Genomic DNA, 15,698 nt, shown 5'->3' on the forward strand with positions numbered 1-15,698 from the left:
TGACAATTTAATGTATCCTTTTTTCTAGGAAACAAACTCATTCGACACCGATATAATCCTTCCTACACAGTTCTCGTGATGCCTCCTCTATCTGGTTTCTCGGATAACCCGCTCCAAACACGAGACGATTTGGCAACTGCCGCTCTCGCCTTGTTGCGACCTTTAACAACTCATTTCTCACCCTCTTTTGCGCGTATCCGCCTTCCGGTGTCCACCGGCGTTCATTTTGACGAAGGCGCTGCACAGCTTGAAGGCTTCGTCCGGCCGCTGTGGGCGGTAGCATCTCTTCTACAATTCCAGTCCACTCTGGAAAAAAACAATGCATCCGGTGGGAATCTCAGCGAAGCCATTGAGGAAGTAGTAACACCATGGATCGAAGGCTTTATTGCGGGGACAGACCCCGAGCATCCCGAATATTGGGGCTCAATCGGAGAGCGCGAACACCAGCGCATGGTTGAGGCCGAGGTCATCAGCTTCGCACTTTTGTCCGCACCAGAGAGACTTTTCCACAGTCGCGACGAGAAGACACGGAGAAATATCACGTCGTGGCTCCGTGGAATCAACGGGATGCCAATGCCAGACAACAACTGGCGGTGGTTTCGGGTGTTCGTAAACCTGGCGTTAATCAAAGTCTGTGGTGTGGCCGCGGCTGAGGTCATCGATGAAATGAATGCTGATTTGGATCTTCTTGATTCTTTCTATCTCTCCGACGGCTGGAGTGGTGATGGCCCATGGCTCACTACGCAGGAAGAAGAGGAGGAAGCCGCGGAGTTTGAGCGAACGCGGCGGAGAGATACAGTTGGAAAGGGACGACAGGTGGATTATTACTCTGGGAGCTTTGCTATACAGTTCAGTCAACTGTTATATGTGAAGTTCGCCGAGGATCTGAACCCGGAGAGAGCAGAAAGATACCGTCAACAAGCTCGGGAATTTGGAGCTTCTTTTTGGCAATATTTTGACTCTGACGGTACGTTGCTTCCCCCGCAAGTCGAGAACTTTCAGATATTTAGACTCTGTGCTGACTAGATACCTGTTAGGCTCTGCTATACCATTTGGCCGATCACTCACGTACAGATTTTCCTGTGGTGCCTTCTTTGCGGCACTCGCAGTCTCTCCTGTACCCAATATGCCTTTCCCATTGTCAACACCGGGGCGAGTGAAAGGTTTCCTATTGCGACATTTGCGGTGGTGGGCGTCTCGCTCGGATGACATTTTTCATTCCGATGGAACTCTGAATATCGGATGGCTTTACCCGTGAGTTGACTTTGAACTTTGTGAATGCTTTACAGTGCTCATAAGATCCTTACAGGAACATGTATATGTGCGAGGATTACAACTCACCGCAATCTCCTTATTGGTGTCTCAAGACTTTAATTGCGGTTTCACTGGCACAAGACGACGAGTTTTGGTCTACCGAGGAAGAATTATATCCATCTTTCTTCAAGGCGCAGCTTGTCCCTGCTCCTCGGCAAATACTCAGCAATCATCCGGCAGGGAATCACCATTTCTGTCTATCACCAGCACAGTTTGTTGCCTGGCCAATGAAGGCAACCCAAGCCAAGTACTCCAAATTTGAATACTCGTCTACTTTTGCATTCTCAGTGCCAACTGGGCCCCTGATCCAGCAGATAGCACCCGATTGCACCCTTGCACTTAGCAGAGACGGTGCAGAAACCTGGGCTGTGAAATGGAAATGCTCAGAGCCTATTTTCACAGAAGTCACTGTGAGTACTAAGGCAGGAAAATCCCCAGTCCTTGCCACAACGGTCAAATGGTATCCCTGGGGGGACAAAGGTATAGAGGTTTCCACAACTCTCATTCCACCAACAAACATATGGCCGGATTGGCATGTCCGTATCCATCGGGTTCGAGTAAATAGTGCACTCCACAGTTTGCACACCGTTGAGGGCGGGTTTGCCGTGCCGGGTCGATGCTCTCGGGATGGGTCAACACTCCCCGAGATCAGCGCGTTGAGTGGGGATATGAAAATCGGGACCAATGAAGGTGTTGTACAAGAGACATCTGATTCAATTTTAATGTTGTCGAAAGCAGGCGCTAGCGGTCTTGCGTCTCAGCATGGGACTGACACTGGGAAATATTCAACGAAAGCTCAGGCGCTCAAGCCGGACGCGAACACAAACCTAGCGTATCAGAGGACTCTGATTCCTGTGATAGCTCGTGACGTCGAGCGGGATATACAAGCGGGTGAAGAATTCGTGTTCATCACACGAGTATTTGCTATTTCAGCTACTGCGAACTGTAACCGACGAGTGAGCGTGAGTCTTGAAGACCGATGGGCAGACCGACCGCTAGTGCTACTGTCTGGCTCGGATGAGCAGCGTGATTGTATTATTCTAGATTCATAGATGCGATTGACCTAGATGGCTCAGATAGCAAATGTTAGAACGGGAATTATAGTTACAGCCGGACTCTCTATGAATTTATGGGTGTATTGTTTGTGCCATCTAACGACATGAGGAAATCGATTCTTCGAGGGCCTGGAGATCGTCTAGGAGCCGAGCAAGGCGACGCTCCGACCAGACGATCCTGCGGCTATACTACTCGAGCCCCCGGTCGAGCTCCTCTGCACTCAACTCCGTGACCGGGCCACGGGGGGCACGGGGGGCAGGAGGCGAAGGTGACTACAGTTGTCGTTGTGTCCTCTCATGGCAGACATTCGAAGCCATGAGAGATCTCACACCGGCACCCGCAAACGACAGTGGATTGTATCGTCACCACAGAGAGAAACAGTTTGATAGTTATGATGATAGGTCATAATGGGGCGCGGTGAGATGGCTGAAGTGCGAGATACTCCTCTCCAACAGACCATCGGGCACGAGAGAAAATCGACGAAAGACTTACGAGTTCTGGCTGGAGCCAGCCATGACGATGACGATGATTCTTTTTTCTTCTGCGTGCACGGGCGAGGGCAGACGGACGACGGTGGGTGAGATTGGGGAGGAGGAGGAAGGAAGAAGCAGGATGATGGGTGGGAGATGCAGAAAAAGAAGGAGCGCGACCCTCGTGTGCCAACTGACAATATGGACCGACTCATATTTGCGGCGTCCAGACCACTTGTATATGTCCTTGATTAAGTTCATTGGATCGCGTGAAGCCAATATCCTCTTCACCAGCGTTGAGGGGCTCCAGCACTGTTTACCTCAACACAGGTTTCCTGACGAAGAAGTGGACTAGCTCCGAGCTAACACTTGCATTAGCAATAGACTGGAACTTCATTCCTAGTCGAAATATCGGTCTCTCACACTGGATATTTCTGGCTCGCCATTCCAAAGCTGCACAATTGCCATGCCGCCCGGTACTCTTCGACGGTCATATCCAAGTGCCAAGTGTGGATGATGATGATCCCCTTCTAGTCTGATGCAATGTCGCTGAATGAAATGCTCATTCCGTGACCCTCGTAGGAGTTCCATTGAAAAGAATATGGGAAACAGATATAAATGGATCTTCGCCACAAGTGATAGCTATGGTTGGGACCAATTTGGCAATGGACGCCGTCGAAAAGGCTGTAAGATAGGCCATGGTGATGCAAATACCAAGAGAAAGGCCAGTCTGCCGTAATACCGCGTACGACGTAAGGCAGGCCCGACTACTCTAGGGGCTGCTTCATGAGACGGGCCGACTGGGCCGAGGAGTTCAGGAACAAGACATTATTCTTAGACAGTGAGTATCAGCCTCTGTGGGCGGTTTCGAGAACTTACTATCTTGAACGACAAATCGAGTAAACCTAGTCGGTAGGCGTTCAACTCGTTTCGGCGTCCACAGTCAGGATATAATTAGTACAAGGCCAGCTCTATCAAGCAAACTTATCATGTTTCCCTTTAACTTTGACATCAAGCATCTCCTCGTGGAAATTCCCTTCCCGCCTCGCCCTCCTCAACCTCCGCACCTGATCCTCATCTAGCTTCCTTCCCACGAGCGCTTCCAACTCCTTCTGACTGATCTTTTCATAAGCCTTGTTCTCCTTTGCAACACGAAGCCGCGGTTTGAATCGCGCTTGCATGCGAATGCGCACCGTCGTCTCAAACGAGATCGCACTCGCATCGCCGCGGATCTCAACGCCTCCGGTAGCCTTGGCGCTTTCTTTAATGCATAAGAAGGACTCGGTGTCACCACCGCGTGTTTGCAAGGAGAATGTGCCGGGAATGTCGGGAGAGGGGATTGCGAGGAACGTTTCGTAGTGGGATACAGCAGCAGTGTCTGCGCTGAAGATTCCGTGGCTGTCGCAGGAAAGGTATCTGTTTTGTCACAATCAGTTAGCTTCTATATAGACAGAAAGAACTACTGGGAAATCCCGACTCACTTTCCATGATGCCCCTTGAAAGTAAATGACTCTGTCCCTGCAACTTTCGTCGCGACCCAGACCTGTCGTACGTCATGCGGCTCTGCCGTGTCCGGAGCACCCTCGATCAGATTCTCCAGCACACTTGCGAAGACCTTGCCATTCACATCACAGGCCACACATGTCGGCTCATCGGATGGGAGAACCAGCACCACGGGGCCCGCAATATCGCTTGGGGAGTCCGCGGAGACCCAGCTCTGGTCCTCGGGTGGATTATCGTCAGCTGCCTCGGATAGCTCGGTTTTGCGGGTCTTGGGAGTCTTCTCGCTATCTGGATCGCGGTGCTTGCGCTTTTTAGGCTTGTCACCCTTGAATGTGAGGGGCTTGACCATGATAGATTTGAGGAATTGTGGGTTCGCCTGAGCGTTGTAGCTGGAGGTTGAAGTCGGGTGCGGTGGAGCCAAGCATGCTTATCGATAGCACCTTATCGATAAGAGCAGCTGTGTTTTCTTTTGTGCCTGCACAGTGGCAGTTCAAAAGTCTGAACCCAGGGACCAAGACAAAAGGTCATCTAAATATGCCTCCATTTTATGTTTTAACAGATCTTTCTGAATGTCTTTTGAACCCTCTTTCTGGATATTCCCCGCATTTTTGTTCAACTTGCCTTTAAAGTATAGCTGATGAGATGGGTGCTGCAAACTTATAGAACACCACTGTAATTAGTCGACCCAGATTGGTTCGTCTTACTTTATTTTGACGAAAAAAAGTTTGGTTTACTATAGAAGAAATACAAGACCTCTAACTACACTTACAGACATTGGCAGGGAATCCTCAGTTGTTTCCTTCCGGGATCACTTCATAGTCAGCCTCCGTAGGTAGAATTTAATTTGATAGATACAGATGGGAACCCGGGAAGGAAACTCGAGACGGGACCCACCATGAGCTGCACTAGCACAGTAGTCTGAAAACAACTCCGCATCTGACCGCAAAGACAATCAATCATACACAATGTCTTAACTTGAATGTTCTCCTGTTCTCCGCAAACCTCTAGGCCAGCAAAGCACTCTCTCTAAGCTTCTTTTTGAGTTCGCATCTTGAACCGTGTTCCCCGTCCTCTCGTGCGTCTTCACGATTTGTCTGCATTCAACCACCGATCAAGCGCTGCCCAACATGTCAGCGAGTACTTTGTTCCGGAATGGTCGCATTTTCACCATGGCCAACGCTGGACAGTACGACGGCCCAGACTTGGTAGACAGTATGCTGGTTGAGAATGGCAAAATCACTGCAATAGGATCCTACGACGAGATCGCTGCTTCCAGAAGTATCTCAGATGTGCAGACACGCGACCTGAAACTGCAGACTGTACTGCCAGGCTTCATCGACGGTCATATGCATTTACTGCTTTTGGGCCAATCGCTACGCAAGCTTGAACTCAGGAACTGCAAATCTCTGGAGGATATCAAGACAACCATCAAGGAATATGCTCTTGCCCACCCGAATGTGCCACGTATTCAATGCAAAAATTGGATGCATGTCATGACACCCAAGGGTGTCACGGCGGCCATGCTGGATGATATTGATCCTCGACCAATATTTATTGATGCGAGCTCGCAGCATTCATGCTGGTGCAATAGTGCGGCTTTGAAAGAGCTAGGCGTCGCCAATATGCCTAACCCGGCTGGGGGCACTATCCATCGCGATTCTGACGGGAACCCGTCTGGTCTTCTTGACGAGGGAGCCATGATGTCTATCATCTGGCCGTATCAGGCAGCTTCTGCTTCGAAAGAAGAACGTATCCAAGCTATACGGGCAGCTATTCAAGAATATAACTCTACAGGGTACACCGGTATAGTGGAAATGGCCATGGATGAAGAAGCATGGGATGCCCTTGTTACTCTACGAGGGATGGAGCCAAGTCTTCCACTGCGAATTGCCGCATATTGGCTGATCAAACCCACTGCAAACCATGAAGCGAACTCCAATCAAGTTCAGCGGGCAATTGAGTTATCGAATGTTTTCAATGCTGAAGCCAGTCCTGATCTCCGTATCGTCGGGATAAAGGTGATCTGTGACGGGATTATTGATGCCTGTACGGCTTATCTCTCACAGCCATACGCTCCTGTCGGCTCTCCACCACCAATCTGGGCTCCGGAACACCTTCACCCGGTTGTAAAAGAGGCAGACACTGGGGGCTTGCAGATTGCACTCCATGCCATTGGTGATGGGGCAATCAAGATTGCCATTGACGCGATTGAGAAGAATGCCACGCCCGGTCGTCGGCATCGCATTGAACACATCGAGCTTGCGTCACCAGAGGATGCGAAAAGACTCGGCGAATTAGGCCTGACAGCCTCCATTCAGCCGGTACATGCCGACCCATCCATCCTGACAGAATGGCCACGGTTGTTGGGCGAAGAACGGTGTCAACGAGCCTTTGCGTATCGAGAATTTGCGGATGCTGGAGCACTAATGGCCATCGGAAGCGATAGCCCAACCTCACCATATGCGCCTATGCATAATCTCTATGTTGCTACGACGCGACGTTCTTCGAGAGATCCTCAGTACGCAAAAGTTGTGAATGAACACTTCCGATTGGGCATGTGTGAGTCTATGGTTGCAGCATCAGGTGGTGCAGCAATGAGCGTCTTTTCTGAGAAGCGAACTGGCACCTTGGAAGTTGGGAAGTTGGCAGACTTTGTGATTGTGGATATGGAGTGGGATGCAGAGGCTTTACTACAGGCGAAGATCAAGGAGACGTGGTTCGGTGGACGCAAGGTCTGGGGTGAGTAGTTAACTAAGTACCCACATTAGCCGAAAGAGCAGTTCAACGTCGTGAGCATTCAAATTTACTAGACAGTGGATTGTTCTTGGTGTGACTTTTAGGTTCCGCAGCAAACATCCTCATCCATGCCATCACCACGGATGGATGTAGACGCCCATGAACTCTGGGGATCCCTGGAGTAATGGATTGTCAGTACTCAGTACTTAGCATTCTCTGGGCATTGAGGATAATCAGGACGCTTACTGGCTGCTCTGAGACGGTCTGATTCATGGCCGGAGTAGCAGGGCTATTCGGCTGCTTCAAGGTTACTGTATTGGCGCCCCACTTGTTCTCGACAACAGGCTCCTGGGCTGGCCGGAACCAGCTCTTGATGATTTCGAACACGGAGAATATACTTCTACTTTATCTATAAATGAAGTATGGACTACCGCCGGTGCTGTTCGGTTTTTAAAAGGGCCCAGGACTGGAAGCACACTCGAACAATAGATTCTTCCCAACCATGTTCTGGTCCTTACCAAACTTCAATAGTCATTCCATCGGCTTGCCTCAGACTTGTGCTATTATTCACTATGCGTATGTTGGGACGCGTAATCTATGCCGAGTTCTATCCGATGGAGCTCCACTCTATTTCCCGGTGCACGGGTAGGGCTGCTTGCGTGGACATTAGTAGCCACTACGGGATCGGCCAACGGCTCTTGTTTCAGCATCGTTTAGTTCAGAGACTGAGTGATGTCACTGTTCTTCAAATCTGCTGCTATACTCATTGAGTCGGCACCTGTTGAAGATGAACGTCATTCAAGAGTCGTTTGAGCTTAGGCTGGAAGATCGCTGATAGCTTAAACACTCACGCGAAAAAATCGTCCGGTGCCTCGAGCTAGCTTAATAGTCGAAACTAGTGAGGCAACCATCCTTGTCTCTCAGTTGCGGAATCTCTTGGCACTGTAGGGCTGCTTGGCAAAGACAAGCCATGACGATCATCCACGTACGCAGCTATAGAGCTGTGACCTTGATTGAGGGTATATATATGGTCGCGTCTCCCAGCGTCTTGGCCTGAAATCACATTTCTCCGTTCATATCACTCTTTGTCCTTTATTCCTCTGGGTCACTACCAACCCTCACAAGCAACTATGGGTCTCTTCTCTCATCACCATCACCACGACCACCCCCAGGGCGGTCCCTCTCCTCCTCCCTCTGGTAACCAAGGACCTCCTGGTGGTCATCACGGTGGTCCTGGAGGCCCCGGTGGTGGCCCCAGTGGCTTCGGAGGTCCTGGTGTTCATAACGGAGGTCCTGGAGGCCCCAATGGCGCCCCTGGTGGTCCTCACGGTGGCCCTGGAGGTCCAGGGGGCCTTGGAGGATTTGGAGGTCCCTCTGGTGGTCCTGGCGGCCATCACGGTCATGGCCCTGGTGGTTCAGTAAGTTAATCGCTCATGTTCCAAAGTATAAACACTAACAAAATGCTAGCACGGCGGCTGGTAAAGCAGATCATACAAGGAAATGCACATAAGAGATAGGAGGAGGGATTTGATTTGACAAACTGTATATAAGTCTCACAAGGAAATGTTCAAAATCAAAGTCTTTCACTTTTGCACCGATGAGTTTCTCGTAGCTTTTGTTGAGGGTCAGAAGAAGGTGGATGTCCACTCCTAAAATAAGCACATAAAACAATCAAGTACATACTACGTAATTGGCACATTCTAAGTGTTATTAAAACAGAACTGTAATGAGCATGAAGTGTCATGAATTGACCGCTAAGAGTACAACGAGGGTATGTGAACACGAATGAAACTGACACTAGGACTTGACGTGGTATCAAAGGAAACGCCAAACAAATCTATAAAAAACAATGTCCAAAGAATCCCAGGCCCGACCTCCCTGAAATGAATGTATCAACGCTTTCATAATCATCATAGCACCAATTCAACAGTGCTGGTTTGCGGGGGGTAAGCAACGACAGTAATCGCAGTGTAGAGTTAAGCCACAGAGGTGACTAGAGTCGACGTCCAACAATCTTCCGCTGCTGACGTTTGACCTTTTCCAAGGCTCGATATGACGTGTTATTCGCTCTCTGCTTCCGGGCTTGGTACTTTCTCCAGTAGCAAGTGATCACATCCTTTGCCCAGATGATCTTGTTTCTGGTTTGAACGACAGCCGCACAATGTGCAGCAAGATCGCGGGCAATCTTTCGACGAGATTGATTGCGTTTCGCAAGGTGAGTCCGCCAGGCCTGCTGCAGGACGACAGCTGCACGAGTACGCTTCGAAGCTGAAAGTAATCGAGAGCAGAGGAAGGCAAGAGTGCCAAGAGTAAAATCTTCGTCAAGGAGACTAGAGGACGCTTTTTCAGAGGAGATGAGGCATGCTATGATGGCTCGTTAGTATTGACCCGTTACTTTTGTCCATTTGTCTTACTTACCAAATTGAGAGCTGCATCCCAACAGCCGCAAACGAGACTCCAAGGACATCGAAACAAAACGACTGTTCGCAACAGCGCAATCTTCAGTTCCTCTGCCAGTTATGAATGGCTTGTATTCATCAACGATGCTTCCGTAGATCTTCCCATCTGCAAAGCTTGTGGTCATATTGTGGATGTCCAGGTCTTTCAAAGCGGCTAGAATCGTGGCCCACTGCCGAAGCAAGGAAGCATGGTCATTATTGATCAATTCCTTGTGTGGAGACCCAATTTCTTGCTTCGGCTGATCATACCCAAGATGAAGAGTAGCTTTGCGTTGGAGTCTTTTAATTTCCTTACGGACGTCTTCCCAGTCAACGAGGCCATCAAGTCCCCATTTACTCACAAGGGCCCACAAGAACCCTAACGTCTTCTCCCGATAACCATCAACAATTTCATCTGCGCGTGCGTCTCCAATAATAGTGTGGGCACCCTTCATAGATCTCAAAGCCGAGAGTGAAATTTGGACATTGTAGATTTTGGCTGCTCGGCTGACGCATGGATACCTTAGATGCTTAGACAGCGGAAAATCCATTTCATCGCCAAGAAGTGAAAGAGCCTCTCCCGAAGAGAGGGTGACTTCATTCTGGTCGTTGAGGCCTGTTTGCACGTGCTCCGAGGTGTAAAAGAGAATCTCCACAATTCTGGCTAGCCGGATACCATCTCTCAAGTCGACTGCGATGTTGTCTATCGCGTAGTCATATTCTTGCAGCGGATGCTGCTTGTACGTGACCTGGCAGCCGAGGTGACTGAGTTTCTTGGTGATATCACCACCAGAAGGCAGTAGCAAACGGGCCAAGGCTTGAAGGACCTCAGCTGAAGACTTGTATTGAGAGGATGGCAGAAACAGTCGTCGCGGTAAGCCTGTGCCAAAGCTTTGTCTTGCGTGGTCCAAAAGAACGACAAGTATGATGCTTCGAAGCACGGTCCTACGATAAGCCCGTTCGTGCATCTCCCTCGGTACGTCGCTAAGTCCCGGTGCATGGTGCATTATATCGTCGTTCCACAGCAGGAACGCTTCGAGGAAATCCCGGACCATTTGAGCAACTGCCTTTTGGGCCTTGAAATCATTTGTAAAAGTCGTATCGCTCTGAACGTTGGACAAAGTCGAGTCACTGGAAATCCTTCGGCCCACAACGGTCTCCAAAGCCGGTACCAATGCGCGAAGGTCATAGGATTGGATCCAAGTGTCCAAAAATGTTCGCCTCAGCCCCACGTCATGCTTAAGACGACTGTTGCGACCGTTGATATCCTTGGGGATGGTGAGAGCTCCGTAAGACAGGGATGATTGAAGTCGCTGGTATAGTTGCGTGAAGTATTTAGTGTGGTAGAGCTCAAGAATTTTCAAACGAAGCTCATTTTGGTCCGCAACGGTGCATTCCCGGTTAGTGCATTCAAACAACGCATTGATTAACTGGGTGATGACAGTTTCTTGGTGTGAGAGCCAATCATCCTCATACAGGGCAGGCTTCGAAATGTTCTCTGTCAACAGAGGGTATTGGTTATTTAGCTCCTTCGATGTCGATTTCCCAATCTTCGAATCTCGCATACTCTGCGACTGACCAAGCCGTTCTGACAATACAGATGCACGAGCCTTGAGAGATGCCGATGCGCTCCGCAGAGGATCCTGTGACTCGGCTCGGATCTTGGTTCCATGAGGAAGAGAACCAGATGATGCATGTGCATTATCTTGTTTCTCACCCAAGACATTTCGCTTCGATAGCTGCTTCGTCACTCCCATGACCGAGTCTGTGGCATGTGCCTTTGCCAGTTGGTGTTTTGTGGTACAGGGAGCTGGTTTCGACTTCACGGTGCTCAATCTCTTTGGCCTTGACTGGACAGCATGATCCAATTTGCTCTTCTTGTTGATCTCAAGGACTGTTCCTGGTGGAATATTCTCCTTCCCGCCGTTTTTGCCAGCAACATCCACTCTGAATGCAGCTTCCTGTGCAATCTTCGTACTTGGTTGGAGAGGCCCTCTTCGTGCATGTACTACCACCGACTTTCTAGCCTGTCGCTTTGCAATCTGAGCTTCGAGGGTGTTGATTTGAATGTCTTCCACGACTTTGGGCATAGTGTTTCTGGGAGGAACCTTGAGAGGACTGAAAAGTCCCATAAAAGGAGGGGTGTATTCTGTGCTGTGTCGAACGTTCTTATTGATCTCGTTGTCATGATTCCGATCCTTCAATATATTGCCGGTCGTTCGCGAGACAGATAGGGATCTATCATTTGCCCTCGGTTGAAGCGATTGTCTTTTGTCGTGTGTTTCAGTCTCTGGTCTCTCTTGTCGGGGTAGCGGGCTAGCAGCGAAATTGACTTTCGGCCGGAATCGCTGAGCAGGTTGAGCCAGCAAGGATGATTTGCGGTCCGAAGGATTTCGAGGTCCTGTATTCGGTCTTTTTCGTTTCTCTGCCAGGCTTGACTTTTTGTCACTGATGTCTTCGTAAATCTGGACCGAATTACCCACCCGACCAGCTCGTCGGGGGCGAACACCAGTCAATATCGGTACTCGCACATTGGTGGTGAATTCAATTTGCGCCGTGGCGTCGAGGGCCGAGTCATCATCCACCAAGCTATCGAACGACTCGGTGGTGCCATGTTCACTCCATCCAGAGGATTGTGACTTGGACGGACACGGGGTGAAGGCTTCATTCAAGATTCCGGACATGGTATCGAGCCACTTCTGGGTGGAGGGGAGGCGGTTTATGGGTGCATCGGGGTTGGAATGTGCTTTCGAGATTGACTTGATATCAAGTCCACCCTTGCAGCTTGTTGATCTTGTCGAGGCGGTGTGGGTTGAGGGGTGAAAGAGGGTTTCTCAACAAGTAGAGCCTGTCCCAGAAGTATGGAGCTGGAATGTGATAAAGGAGAGTAAAGAGCTTTGAATCACAACTCTCGACCAGTGATAACCACGGCGTCTCGACCGCGTCTCGAACCCGATCTCGGTCCAGGCTCATAAGGTTGTTGTTGATAGGGCTCATTGTCCGGGCAACCAAGGTTACCTCATCATGGCGGGGCAATCACGTGACGTTCTCGAATGATGAGGGTATGCGGCCCAAGCCCCAAGGATACTTCGTGCATGACCCCCTGCAGCAGAAACCCAAATTTACCAGCCAAACAGTCAAAGACCCCCCAATTCTTCTGCTTTGAAACACCCCCCAAGCCCCAAGGACCGTCTTTATCCGGGTCTAGCTGCATCCATCCGTAGCCAGAGTTTCTAAATTCACTATGTAACGTTATCAGGCTGCTGTCGGCCGGATACTCTGGGCTCTATATAGAGTCCCTTACACACTACCCTTTGGCCTCTGCGCTGTAGAACCAAGCGTAATCAGTCAACTTGGCTGCAAATTAGAAGTATGACCTACTGTACCAATCATACTAGTGAAGATCAGGGTCATCGTATTGGTGGATTAGAGCACTGCAATAATAATGTCATCGCCAGAAAAGGAGGCGAGTTACTACTAAGTGGGTCTGCTACTCGCAATTAAAGTCTCTCGTGACTCCTTTCCCCGGACGAACAACCGTCAACGTGGCCACGCTTTGGTTCTTGCTCGAGTTCAGTACATACTACTGATCGTGATATCTTGATTATTGTGACTAGAGAGTGTGACCCTGCGACATGTCCCTCGGCACGCGCCGTGCTCTTTAACACCTCTCCGCAAAATCCCCCTCCTCTCCGCACACGATTTCGACCCAGCCCACCACCACTACCTCTCCACTTTCCATTCTTCGTTTCATTCTCCGGAATGGTTCTCGGCCATGGAATCTTTTGTGCCTAAGGATTCACCGCTGGACGACTACCTCCAAGGTTCGTGTGTCCTGCGCCGAGTTAGAATACACCGCGACTGCATACTGACGCGCTTTACCTTCTCAGGGGTGGGTGAACGTGAGGACAACTGGCCAGCGGCGGAAACAAACAGCGAGAGTGAAAATGAGGTCCCTGCCACTGATTTCGCTCCTCGGGGAGCTTCTCGCTTTCAAAGTCGAGTGCGCAACAAGCTTCCAAAGCCCCTGAACCTCGGCAACTCACCGCATGGAGCCATCGCGCAGAAGCTATACACTGCCTGCTCGGTATGATCACTGCGCAACATTTCTGGACCCCATCCTGACTTCTGTCTATTTTCCAGTCTGCCCTGAACGCGCGCATCGCACGAGGAGACAACGAGCGGTTCCTAGAACAATTCGGATACGTCATCGTCGCCTCGCAGCTCTTGAACGAGCACAGCGCGCCCTCCTACACCTCCGCGGCAGATGTGCTCGCGACTTCACAGCCCGCAGAGCTCCCGTCACTTTCCACAACTTTTGGTCTGCAAGGTGCCATTGTCACTGCGTCAACTTCCTTTTCGATTGTGTGGTTACTACACTGGGGCCGGTCTAAGACGGGATCTGGGCTAAATCCACGAAAATTCGGGATCATGTTGATTCTGATGCCGGTTCTCGGGGTTTTCTTTTATGCCTTTGCGAAGCGACAGTGGTTGAAATACTTGCGGCACCAGGCGGTGGAGGCTGCCGGGGCTTTCGTCGGGAATGCTCAGGGGTTTGACTCGGCTGCTTCAGCCTCGGTGGTCTTTATACAAGAGGTGGAGCTGGTCTCTAGAGGCTATCGGATGTAAGTTTATTCTAGAAAGTCCGGTTCTAGGAGCGTCCACTAACATCGCATTTCCAGAAGCACTCCCCTCCCTCCTATCAGTCGACTGGAGGATCAGGTACAAATCCGGAGGTGCTTGAGACTTCGAAGAGCAGTATCCGAGTCTTTCTGGTCCATGCTTGAACGATATATTCAATCACAAAATACCCTGCGGCCGCTTACTGACGAGGCCAACCTTGCTAAATATTACGATATTTACGATATCGCGCTGGAGGACCTCGAAACAATCGAGTCAACTCTGTCGCAACGGTCTATGGATGATCAGTATTCATTACGGTCTCTGCGTGAATCGTTCGGGAAACTGTATACAGTGAGAAAAAGCGTCTTGTGCTGTTTGCTAGCGCTGAGTGCCGATGGAGGAGGATCTGATATCACGAGGTGGAGTTCGGCCGTGGAAGAGATGCGCGAGCTTGCTGCGGTCACCGGATCAAGCATGACCAAAATGGCCAACATTCTGAATGAGGAGGACCGTGAGTATCTACTTCATACCATGTTGCCCTACCATGTACATCAGGCTAATCTTCACAGGGGACGTTATTCCTCCATCTCCGTTGCCGTCCGCTTCTCCAAGCAAGGAGCACATGCGCACGCAATTCCGGCGGCTGAACTCCTTATCGCAGGGCGTTCGTGCCTTGCATGCTAAAATGCACATCGTCGGTGAGGAGTCCAACGCCAATCTCGAGCAATCCGAGACTGGCGAATTCGAAGCGAGTCTTTTGGTCCAATATGATTCTATTGGTAGTGATATCAGGGCTCTACTGCAAGAGTGGGAGCTCGGGAAAGCTGCATTTGTCAACAGTCAGCATCGCCTCAGTGTCGGAGACTTCTCCCGGCCTCCGAGTACAGCCTTCCCACTGTCTCCTACCCCTAGTCTTGGTGGTACTACCGCCGTGGAGGGAAGTCCTACCGACGCACTCAAAGCGTTGAACGGCGAGCGTCCCGACTTGACGCATAGTTTCGAGGACGAGGAGATCTTCGAAGCGGTCGTACTCCCTGCTTCGAGAAATAAGAGAGCCTCTCTCACGAGAGATGAACGTCTGGCACGCGTTCGAGAAGCACGTGCCAGTAAAGCGGCCGTTCAGGAAAAGGCAAATGCAAAGACCAATATGCTCAAGGAACTGGAGATGGTCATCCAGCAAAGACCTCGCAACAACCATTCCAAACGAGTGACCAGCATGTAATTGTGTGCTGACGCCGGGTCAATCCAGCACCCAACCCACTCAGTTGTTCTTTTTGTTTTCTTGCTACCACTGCAAAGCATAGCTTCACGTTGCTATTGCTTGCTGACATGATACCCATGAACGTTATAGAAGGATCAGGCGAAGATGGTGTTATTGAAGCCTTTTGTCCCTTTTTTATTCTTATTTAGGTCCTTCGGACCTGCTTTCTTTTCTCTCCGTCTGCATTTCCTGTTTCTTCTGTATCATCGGTCGCGGGGGCTTTCGCTCGTCTGTACATTTCTTTCCGGCTTTTTGCGGCTAAGAGGTTGGACTTTTGTTCCACTATCTGTCTCTCAG

General features: G+C 50.2%; 7 protein-coding genes across 7 annotated transcripts; 4 read left to right on the forward strand and 3 right to left on the reverse strand.

The window, feature by feature from the left end:
- Window positions 1–78: 78 nt before the first annotated feature.
- Window positions 79–2,366, forward strand: N7458_008214 (glycoside hydrolase family 154 protein; the record flags this gene model as incomplete). The annotated part of the gene is made up of 3 exons (XM_056911596.1): window positions 79–967; window positions 1,038–1,254; window positions 1,310–2,366. The coding sequence occupies 3 exons, from the start codon at window positions 79–81 to the stop codon at window positions 2,364–2,366; spliced, it is 2,163 nt and encodes a 720-aa protein (XP_056764422.1).
- A 1,448-nt stretch (window positions 2,367–3,814) lies between these two features.
- On the reverse strand, window positions 3,815–4,692 carry N7458_008215 (uncharacterized protein; the record flags this gene model as incomplete). The annotated part of the gene is made up of 2 exons (XM_056911597.1): window positions 3,815–4,256; window positions 4,322–4,692. 2 exons carry the CDS (start codon window positions 4,690–4,692, stop codon window positions 3,815–3,817), a joined length of 813 nt encoding a protein of 270 aa, XP_056764423.1.
- A 778-nt stretch (window positions 4,693–5,470) lies between these two features.
- N7458_008216 (amidohydrolase) lies at window positions 5,471–7,090 on the forward strand (the record flags this gene model as incomplete). The annotated part of the gene is made up of 1 exon (XM_056911598.1): window positions 5,471–7,090. The coding sequence occupies one exon, from the start codon at window positions 5,471–5,473 to the stop codon at window positions 7,088–7,090; it is 1,620 nt and encodes a 539-aa protein (XP_056764424.1).
- Window positions 7,091–7,213: 123 nt separating this feature from the next.
- Window positions 7,214–7,614, reverse strand: N7458_008217 (uncharacterized protein; the record flags this gene model as incomplete). The annotated part of the gene is made up of 3 exons (XM_056911599.1): window positions 7,214–7,255; window positions 7,326–7,482; window positions 7,598–7,614. 3 exons carry the CDS (start codon window positions 7,612–7,614, stop codon window positions 7,214–7,216), a joined length of 216 nt encoding a protein of 71 aa, XP_056764425.1.
- Window positions 7,615–8,209: 595 nt separating this feature from the next.
- On the forward strand, window positions 8,210–8,506 carry N7458_008218 (uncharacterized protein; the record flags this gene model as incomplete). Its single annotated transcript, XM_056911600.1, has 1 exon — window positions 8,210–8,506. One exon carries the CDS (start codon window positions 8,210–8,212, stop codon window positions 8,504–8,506), a length of 297 nt encoding a protein of 98 aa, XP_056764426.1.
- Window positions 8,507–9,072: 566 nt separating this feature from the next.
- On the reverse strand, window positions 9,073–12,201 carry sha1 (putative calmodulin-binding protein Sha1; the record flags this gene model as incomplete). Its single annotated transcript, XM_056911601.1, has 2 exons — window positions 9,073–9,443; window positions 9,498–12,201. 2 exons carry the CDS (start codon window positions 12,199–12,201, stop codon window positions 9,073–9,075), a joined length of 3,075 nt encoding a protein of 1,024 aa, XP_056764427.1.
- A 1,091-nt stretch (window positions 12,202–13,292) lies between these two features.
- On the forward strand, window positions 13,293–15,362 carry N7458_008220 (vezatin family protein; the record flags this gene model as incomplete). Its single annotated transcript, XM_056911602.1, has 5 exons — window positions 13,293–13,341; window positions 13,408–13,604; window positions 13,661–14,142; window positions 14,200–14,651; window positions 14,710–15,362. 5 exons carry the CDS (start codon window positions 13,293–13,295, stop codon window positions 15,360–15,362), a joined length of 1,833 nt encoding a protein of 610 aa, XP_056764428.1.
- Between the last annotated feature and the right edge of the window lie 336 nt (window positions 15,363–15,698).

Source organism: Penicillium daleae, assembly GCF_028827525.1.
Source record: "Penicillium daleae strain IBT 16125 chromosome Unknown utg000007l_segment0_segment0, whole genome shotgun sequence".
In the NCBI taxonomy this organism is placed as follows: domain Eukaryota; kingdom Fungi; phylum Ascomycota; class Eurotiomycetes; order Eurotiales; family Aspergillaceae; genus Penicillium; species Penicillium daleae.